Source organism: Antedon bifida, chromosome 9, assembly GCF_963402885.1.
Source record: "Antedon bifida chromosome 9, ecAntBifi1.1, whole genome shotgun sequence".
Classification (NCBI taxonomy): Eukaryota; Metazoa; Echinodermata; class Crinoidea; order Comatulida; family Antedonidae; genus Antedon; species Antedon bifida.
In genome coordinates, this window is record NC_136234.1 from 10600750 (window position 1) to 10611394 (window position 10645).

The 10645-nt window shown below is 29.1% G+C and overlaps 1 protein-coding gene across 1 annotated transcript in view; it reads left to right on the plus strand.

Moving 5' to 3' along the window:
- LOC144852500 (potassium channel, subfamily K, member 16-like) overlaps nucleotides 1–9143 on the plus strand; it is a 35085-nt gene extending 25942 nt beyond the window's left edge. The window contains exons 3-4 of the mRNA XM_078710338.1: nucleotides 4644–4970; nucleotides 5452–9143. Coding sequence (XP_078566464.1) covers nucleotides 4644–4970; nucleotides 5452–5825 — 701 coding nt within the window. The 3' untranslated portion in view covers nucleotides 5826–9143. The remainder of the gene's footprint in view (nucleotides 1–4643; nucleotides 4971–5451) is intronic.
- Nucleotides 9144–10645: the final 1502 nt, after the last annotated feature.

The following is a 10645-nucleotide window of genomic DNA, read 5'->3' on the forward strand; positions in this document are numbered from 1 at the left end:
ACAAATTGCAATTGCAAAAAATTATTATTTTAATAATATAACAATTTTAACGATTTAATTGCAATTAAAAATATTGAGAATTTTGGAATGACAAAAAAACCTGTCTTTTGACAATGAGTTAAGAATATCAATTTTCGTCAATTTAATATTATAGATTAATAAATTAATCTTTATGTAGAAGGTAGTAAGAACCAATGGTAATTTGGTTGTCATGGATACAATATCAAACATGTGACATGTTTTTTATCTTAATAATAGACATGTCACGCTTCATTCGTTATTAATGAATGTTAAAAATTCAGTACTTAACCATAGGCCTACAGGAATATACAGAATATTGTTTGCGTTTCTGGTTAAAACTATGGGAGGTGTCACCACAATTAGTGATGATAGTATCACATTGAATCACATGAAGCTTTATATTTCATCCATAATATACTGTACTGACATAAGATCTAAATATGTAGGCTAGATAATAACAATTTGCAGAAATTCCAAGGTTTTATATACTTCATTCCAAAATTATGCTCCAGAATTGTGCTAATTATTTTAGACCTAATAAAAGTAGGATTTTATCATTCTTTCTTTATTGTAATATACATACACAATGGAGGCCATTATTGTAGAAGATTTTAGTAGAAATACTAATAGTAACTTTGATTCCTAAACAACTCTCAGACTTTACTAACCTATGCGTACAACAGTTTGGTCTAATGATGAAACAGTGTTTTACTCTGCAATCACATCTCATAATGAATAGATATAGAACCCCCTTCGCACCAAAATTTATCAAAAGTAAGGGGTGGGCTTATACCAGAAATAGTATAGTAATATAGTGGTATACAGTTGAAACTCCCTGTGCACATTCTCATAATGATGATGATGTTTGTTTTTTTTTATAACATTCTTTAAATTTCCTATACTTTAAATTTCCTATTTCTTTAAATTTCCTCGTTCTCTAAATGTCCTCATTCTAAATTTCAAATTCATTTTTAAATGAATAGGAAATGTCCTGTTCATTTAATTTCTTTTTAAAGCATTTTTTATATTAATACTAGTTTAGAGTATTGATTTTTAAATACTGTTTGGAAATAGAAAAGGATTGTTAATTCGTGACTACAGAATAATTATGGCTTCCATTCCACATGTCTAATGTATACATTTTTATCATCAGCAGATGTTCAAATTTCTATTATCATTTCCTGAATTAATATGGTAACATTCATTTTCGACTATTTGTTTTAATCTGAGTGTTTTAGAAATCACAATATTCTCCAGATTATTATGAATTTTGTTATAAATATTCTGGTCTTGTGCCTGTAATTGCTTTATAATAGTAATAATAATATAACTATAATCAACAGCATTAATATGCAAACCCTTTAAAAAAATTATATCTAGACAATAATTGTAATTCATTTTCAATATTTTCTGATTTGATACAGGCAAATTGTTATTATTTGATAACCAGAATATCATTTCTATTTAATTGGTAGATTTTGCATCAAATTAGCATTGGTAATTTAAAAAAAAAATTGGATTGTAAATAGGAAATTTAATTTAATTTTCCACAACAGTAGCACCTATGATACATAGTACAGTATGGTATCATGATACATAGTACAGTATGGTATCATGATACATAGTACAGTATGGTATCATGATACATAGTACAGTATGGTATCATGATACATAGTACAGTATGATATCATGATACATAGTACAGTATGGTATCATGATACATAGTACAGTATGGTATCATGATACATAGTACAGTATGGTATCATGATACATAGTACAGTATGGTATCATGATACATAGTACAGTATGGTATCATGATACATAGTACAGTATGGTATCATGATACATAGTACAGTATGGTATCATGATACATAGTACAGTATGGTATCATGATACATAGTACAGTATGATATCATGATACATAGTACAGTATGGTATCATGATACATAGTACAGTATGGTATCATGATACATAGTACAGTATGGTATCATGATACATAGTACAGTATGGTATCATGATACATAGTACAGTATGATATCATGATACATAGTACAGTATGGTATCATGATACATAGTACAGTATGGTATCATGATACATAGTACAGTATGGTATCATGATACATAGTACAGTATGGTATCATGATACATAGTACAGTATACTGTACAGTATACAGTATAACACAATCTAGTATCACAATTAGGCCTACTGTATTTAGTTTCATATTCATAAAACAGACAAATTTCTTGTATCTGCCTCAAAATAAAATATTTATTGTACGAGTACTTTCGACCATAGGTCATCATCAGGTACTGATAGAATATTGGTAAAAGACGAATACATATAGAAAAAGGTTTTTTCATATTCATCACTATTCAAAATTGTTATCTTTGAATAAATTGATTCAAATATTCTTTCATCAAATGCAATCATCATCAAATCTAAATTTAAATACAAACAATTGTATAGTTTAATTTAATTATAATGTAGGTTTAATTGGGTATTTGAATTGTGTGTGTTTTAAGTACTTATAATAACAGTTGGTTTTGAAATCAGTAAGAATAATATGATTGCTGATAAGCTGCTTATACCAAAGTAAATTGTAAACTACTATATATTTTATTATAAACTTTGTGTAAATTATACAGTATATGTATGCAATTTAAAACATTTTCAATGTTATTATTAAATTTATGTATTATATTTTTTATTCCGCAATAAATTTGATAATGTAACGTACATTAGAACAATTAGAGCAAAAGCAAATGTAGAATGAGTGGTGTTTTTTTCTATTTAAGACTCTCAATAGAAAACACTGTCATGAAGCACTGTTCACAAAATTGAAATGCATATGTTGAACATTTTCATTTCACACATTGTCCCACACTTTTCACCCTTGATACCCACATTGTCATTAAATGTAGAGTGGTTCAGATCAACCAACAGAGCTAAAGTCTTTTTTTTGTGAATAACGGAAGATCCACTTTATAATTTTACGAAAAATATAACTGTACTCATGCCATGAGTTCCATGTTTGTGGATTCACTGATTTTGTAGTAATAGGCAGGATTTGAACACACGTCCCTGAATTGCTTCTGAGAATTAACAGTATAGATCAACGATTATTATCAACAGTTGTCTAATATCATTCAATCAATATTTGTTTTAATTATTAAAGTTGTGTATTAATAATCCAATAAATTATACACTAAAGTATATTCTTTATTGTTTTTTCTTGTTATATTGTATCATTACAATATATTTGAATTAAAGTGACAAAAAAAGGTCATAATAATAATAATAATAATAATAATAATAATATTAATATTTATTTGAATCAACACTTTTTTACCAGAAGCACACATGCGTATGGTGCAGCTCAAGGTACAATATTAGTGAAAGTCATAATAATACAATAATACAATAATATGAAAGTCATCAATGATTTTGACTAACCAATCAAATTTACTCCTGCATACCAGATATTCGCCCAAATCGGTGACACTTCAGTTTCAAACTTTATTAGTGACAGTTGCTTGTCAACGTTTGTTTGTCCGACGGTACCTTTTCAAGACTTGCAATTCTTTTGAATAGTGATAAAATTAATCTATTTAAAATTGGCTCACTGTTTTTTTAGCAATTTATTTGATATATTGTTAGATTTAGCAGATTTGTTGCTTTTTTGTTGGTAGATAGCAGATTCCACTATATCTAATGCGAGTTTAATGTCAACGACATATGGATGCATCTTGGCATGGCAAACAACATAACAATAACGTTTTCAAGTAATGTGAACAAAAAAGTTTGAGATTCGTGAAAAAGCATGAGCCTCACGCCAAATCCTCGAGACGTGTATGAACAGTATTATAATCCTATGTCTAATCACTAAACCTCATGAAGACATCTTTTCAGTTGGAACTACAGTATGACTAAATAGATTTATTTTACACTTACAGAAAATGACAGAAGATGCATAATATTGATCGAGATGATCAATATTTTCATTTTCACGGTCATAATCGAGTAGATTAATTATTGGTTCATCATTGATGTTTTAAATAATTGCTCTTTTTTGTCATTTTGATTGCTGTTGTCTTTTTACGTCAACAATAGGGAATTCCCCTAAAAACTAGTCAATACAAAGAGGGCAGCATTACATTAATAGGCGAGATATTAGCTCCTACTGTACAGGCCTCAGCATATCTTGGGACGGTAAATTAATTGTCTTGTATAGGATACAAGATGCAATTTCAAAGGCCAAGTAATTCCAATGACCTTGGGACCATCTTGCTAGGATGTAGTTAAATAATTCATTATTTTTATTTAAGCAATACAGTTTTAAATCAACATATTTTTTAGTTCAATTTTGTAATAATTTATTTTTATAAACACTTCTTATTTAAATTTCTTCTTAATTTGTTAGGGCTATGTATGACATTTATGTCTTTATTTTGTATAAAATTCTATTTCCCATGGTTTTGTTTGGGATTATATTTGTTCGATATTAGAAAATAATTGTCATGGAAATAATAGCAGTCATATTTTTAATAATCATTTAATTATAATAATAATATATCGTTTCATTCTTTTTACATAATATATGTTTTTTTTTAATTATTCAAAGGTTATGGCACAATCACACCAGCTTCTAGGTCGGGTCAACAGTTCTGCATATGCTACGCCCTCATCGGTATTCCTCTTTGCGGCTTTGTCTTGGCTGCTCTGGGAGAACGAATCAAGAATCGTTCCTTGAAATTTAAGGAGCATTGCCAGAAGAGGTTCAAGAAAGCAGATGTGTTCTATATGGCCATGATTTGCATCAGTGGGTTTTTCATATTCTTCTTGATTCCTTCGGTGGTATTTTCTTACTTTGAGGGATGGTCGTACCACATTTCCTTTTACTACACCTTCATTACTCTCAGTACCATAGGATTTGGTGATTATGTTGCAGGTATTTATATAGTTTTTCTTTTAACAATCCATAGAATACCACCATCTATTCATTCAATACTTATTTCCAATGTTCACTTAAAGAAATACAATACATACTGTAAATGGAAAGGACATATTTTCCGAAGCCTGAATAATAAAATAAATATGGCATGGAACAGGCTAATATAATAGAGTGGAAACTGTGTCCTGCCCAATATATTATGGAAAATACTTGAAACTTCCAACACAATTGGTATAAATGGATGAGAATGGCACAAAACAATTGGAGTCAAATTGGAGAGGCCTTCACCCTGCAGCTTGTTGAAAATGGCTAGAAATGATAATGACAATATTGACATCAAGCAATTATTTTATTGTACACAATATATAGACATATTTCTATTTTTAAAAAGTGCATGTTTGTGTGTATTTGATGTATAATTTTACTATAGTTTTATACTTTCAACATTTATATTGAAATGTTCATTGATTTTTTTCAGGATCTAATTCTGACAAGAACTACAATGTTTTTTACCGCATTGCCATTTATGTTTGGATTCTCTTCGGCTTAGTTTACTTCATTCTCCTCCTTGCTCATGTTTCCGATTTGTTGTCAAGTGCCGGTAAAAAGGTAAAAAGGAAAACGTTATCGATTCGAGGGGTTAAACAGAAACACAAAAAAAATGAGAATAGACAACCAACTAGACAAACAAATGAAGAAATCTCAGATGTTGAAGAAATGTCTCTACAACAAATTAATGAGAGTAATTTGAAGACGGAAGCAGAGATTAATAATTCTGAGAGTGACGTAGAGGTAAAATCTGAGAAATTACCTGAACAGGAATATGATGCAGAAATGGAAATGGTTATTTAAAATTGAATTTAAATGGTTTTATAGCCTGTTCACATTGAATTTAAATGGTTTTATAGTCTGTTCACAATGAATTTAAATGGTTTTATAGCCTGTTTACATTGAATTTAAATGGTTTTATAGTCTGTTCACAATGTAATTATCACAAGCTAGGTATATTTACCCACACCTCCCAACTTGGACAAATGAAATATTTGAAGGATTTTAACTATACTGTACTTCCGCAGCTGGTCTCTAGTTGAAATGAACACTTCATGCAAAATAGGAGTTCATTCCAAGCTCCATCCCCCTTTCCCCGAACAATTAGAAACGTAATGGAAAAGGATCCAGATATGATTATATAAACTGATTGATTTACCTTAACTATGGTACTGGTAGCATTCTTTATTTTACTGATGTCTTTTCAAATAAAATTTGGTTGTTTAGTAGTTACCAATCTAATATTGACCTAGATATTGGACAGATGAAACCATATTTAGAGCATTGTGGTCAATGAAATTGGTCAAAATAAAGCATCAAAAGTGGTCACATGAATTTTGATGTATATAATTTTGACAAGTTGAAAATTGAGGAATCTTCTGCATATATTATGGGAAACATTCAAGTATTTCGCTTAAACATTTATGGTATTATTTATGTAACAGAATATAATTTAACATAATTTGTATTTATTTAAATGCTTTGTTTTCTATGTCTATTTTAAGAAAAATAGGTATGCTGCTTTTAGAAAGTTAATGTGTTTTAAATTGTGTAAATATTGCATAGTTCTTGCATTTTAATAAAAGTTCTTACATTGCAATAAAGAAACTCTGCATGTAATTGTAAAGGATATTTGATGCAAACATTACTCTACTTTTTAATACCCATATGTTCTTCCCTGGTAAAATAACCTTTTTGCTGGATTTGTGTACTTTTTTATTTTCTGTTTTCAGCCGTTTTCCAACACTTTAAATTCTACCAGTTGCAAACAAAAAAAATCTGATATATTTGTCACCTGGTCTAGTTTATACTAAAATTGGTCACAGAGTTTTTCTATGATTTTTATATGGTTATAAAATTAAACCAAATAATATGTTCAGGGGAAAAGATCCAAGATAAACAAATGTTCCTTTACAATAATGATGCGGCTAGACGTTTACTATCCAAGTGAAAACCTTTATTAATTTATTATTCAAAGGTATTTTATATCAATTGTGAATGTAACTGAAATACTTGATAATCTATGCACTTTGAGTTTTATAATTAAATTTTAACTCCATTTTATATGTGCCTTAATGTATTGTAACTGTCATTGGGAATATTTGTTTGTCTAATACACAGATGTGTACTGGTTGTGGTAAGCTTATTTGTATGTTATGCCTTATAATAAGGTTTATCTCTTATTAGGAATCAAAGACATGGATGTCAATAGCATGTTCTGGCATCTAACCTGTAAAATTAAGTATCTCCTATTTAATTGAATACAATTTAAATGGAAACACTTAAATATTTATTAAATTGAGTGAAATACTTAATATTTATGTGAAATATCACACTTAAGTGTGATTACGGCCACTTAAGCTGTATTCACCATTCACACTTAGGCTATTATGGAAATACTTGCACTTAAAATTTAAAAATGATCCTACAGTATCTAAATGAATACCACTTAAGGAAAATCTTTCATTAACTTAGCGTGATTGGTGAATACAGCCACTGGTCCTCTTCTATTTGCTGAACAGTGAGTGTAACACTTTAGTTTTCAGAAGGCTTGTACTTAAATCAATCTTTGGCGGATTGGTGATGAAATGTCTGTAAACTCTCCTTCTGAAATTGGTTTCTTCTGTTTTGACACTGTTCTGCATAAAGAAATAGGATATATACTGTTTTCATTGTCTCGTTTACCATACATAGCAATTTTCTAATGTGTAATGTCTGTGACAAAAAAAAAAAGACTGAACGAACCAATATTAGACATAATAATGATCACTATATCAAAATATGTGTGTGAATAATGTATGAAACGATATTGTATAACAATTGTCGTATGCTATAAATGTGTCACTATGAATTGCTTTTGGATCGTCCTTTTAGGTTATCTAATATTTTAGTTTCATATAAAGTTTTTTAACTAGAACGTTTAAAGTGCTTATTAGTTTATTTTTAAAAATTACATTGTTTTTGTAAAGATCTTAGTTTTTCAAACACAAAGAAACACACTTTTATATGGGCATTATTTTTTAATATCTTTACAGGCCCAAATTCATTTTTATATATTTATTTTAAATTAAATAATTCTACTTTAAAAAATATACTATACCTTGTACTAAAATAGTTGTTGCTAACTATTGAATGTGTTATACCATCCCGAGGCCTAGATACTGATTTCACAAATCTCAGATATCAATGTTATTTATTGTCAATGTTAATATTTTTCATACATTTTGTATGTTACAATTACCTGATTTAAAAGGTTTTCTTTAAATAATTTTAGTAAAACTGTTTAATCAAACACACACATCCTGTCACCAATTTATAATATACCTTTCTCTATAATAGATTATACCTAATCTGCTGGCCAAAGAACATTCAAGTTTGACACCTGTAAAACCAGTTATCACACCAGTAAACCAGTAACTAGATTACAGTTAATTTAAACTGGTTTTAACTGGAATTTTTGCTTGAGGGTTACCTTGGCATATTGGAATAACATATAGGTACAAACATCTTTTGATGATAACTTCAGCAAGATTGTTCAATTTCTACACATCTTTATTTATTATTCAAATCACACTAATACGCGTAATTGAATTAGCATTACCAAAGAAGTAAAGCAAGCATCCATCACTTTTTATCTATATGCAAATTAAGTCATGCTTCCTTATTATAGAACTCATTGCCACCTTAAGTGTAGCCATAAGAATGCTTTTAACAGACTGCATTCGGATTCAGCAACCTATTTTCTAACTTCTTTTCATGGTTGTAAAGTTAGCATGTTTTTTTCTGGGTATGTGTTTTAAATATTAAATATAAGGTTTATAACCGTTCTTATATTAAGCACAATGCAATTCAAATACATTCATTATTTATAATAAGTAGAAAGGTTAAATTGCTTGTTTAAGAATTGACAGTAGAGGGAAACTGCGCTGTGTTGTGTTTTGCGATATACTCATGTAGTTTGTTTTGCCCTCGGTCTCTCATATGCCGATTTGTTTCGTTGAAGAACCATAACAGAAAATGGTTTTTACTAATAAAGTTCTGATTCTCTGAGATCAATTTTGCCTATTTCATTGATTCTTCTGTGTGGGCTTGTACTTCATAATATTTCTCTATTTATATTGAGAAATACCTTTACGTTTTTTAATAAAGATACAGTAGAACTCCTAATACTACCAGAACCCAACAAAGTGTTCCATTTCACTCTTAAAAATGTTTAAACATAATATTCCTCTTTTTTCCACTGGAAAGTGTCCACATAATAAGGGTGTCACTACAGTAGGCAGTGGAGAGATCGGTTCTACTGTAATAATAGCATTTTCATATTAAATGAATTTCCCCGGAGTTTCGGATAGTAAAGTTGTATTGAATTGATTAAAATGTGTAATATAATTGTAAAGCAATCTACATTAGGAAATTGTCAAGCATCCACTGTGTACACAAAGTTAGTGTATTTTATTGACTCAGCATATTGCTCGAAACGTCGAGAAACTCGACAGTTCTTTTCAGAACTAATATATACGTGGTGTACCGCAAACTTTATATCAACAGTAATAATATAATAATATTCTTATGTAGCGATGTAGGCCTACAGTACCAGGTATTACTTTGCTGCACTTTATGTTGGTACTAAAGTTTAACATTTGTTTTGTTTGTTATAAAGTCAGTCAAGCATCCATACCGAAATAAAGAAACTGAATTGCTGTCTCATTTGTTAGCAGCTACAATTATTGATTTGCTCAAGGTTAATCAGTAAGAAGTGTTTTAATGATGTACGTTTACATACTTTATTTGCTGTGTTCCCATCAGGTTTAAACATAATTGTTGCAACACAATACGTTTTTGCATTCATTGGTCATAATAATATTTATATTGATCATATATGCACTTATGAAAATAAAACATTATATGATATAGCCATAAAAGTATGCCTATAATTATAACGACAATTATTAATTTACGAAATTTGTAATAATAACGACAATTACTAATTTACGAAATTTGTAATAATAACGACAATTTTAGTTTGACGTACCTCTACAATTACTAATTTACGAAATTTATAAAAATAACGACAATTACTAATTAACGAAATATGATGATAACAAATATTAAAGACATGTCTACAAAATAGTAATTCTAATATATTGTTACCTATAAGGTTACTATAAATCAATTGCATGCCCACCCTCTTTATGGCAAACTATTTGATTTCTGTATTTCCATGTTGTTTTAATGGAATTATGTTGCATTTGCTTTAGATTTATTACAAAAATGTACAATTTCATTTTAATTAATTAGAGTTTACTTCGACTTGTATTGAACTTTGTATCTATTGTACCTTAAATTGCGCCTTAAATTATACCTAAGTTGTATTTAATAACATTTCCAGATGAAAGCTTTATAGTCTGATGTTACAATCGCTTCCACTTTTTACAGTATTATAACAGTCTTATTTTATCTTTTCATCTTCATTGTCCGATTCACTTATGTCTCCTTCTTCTCCACTGCTAACAGATACCTCCATCGCGCTAGCATTCTTGTCCGTAAACATGATGTTGTGAAGTGGAAATTTGTCTTTCTTTTCATAATCTAAAATATATAATAAAGCTATAGTAAATAAATTA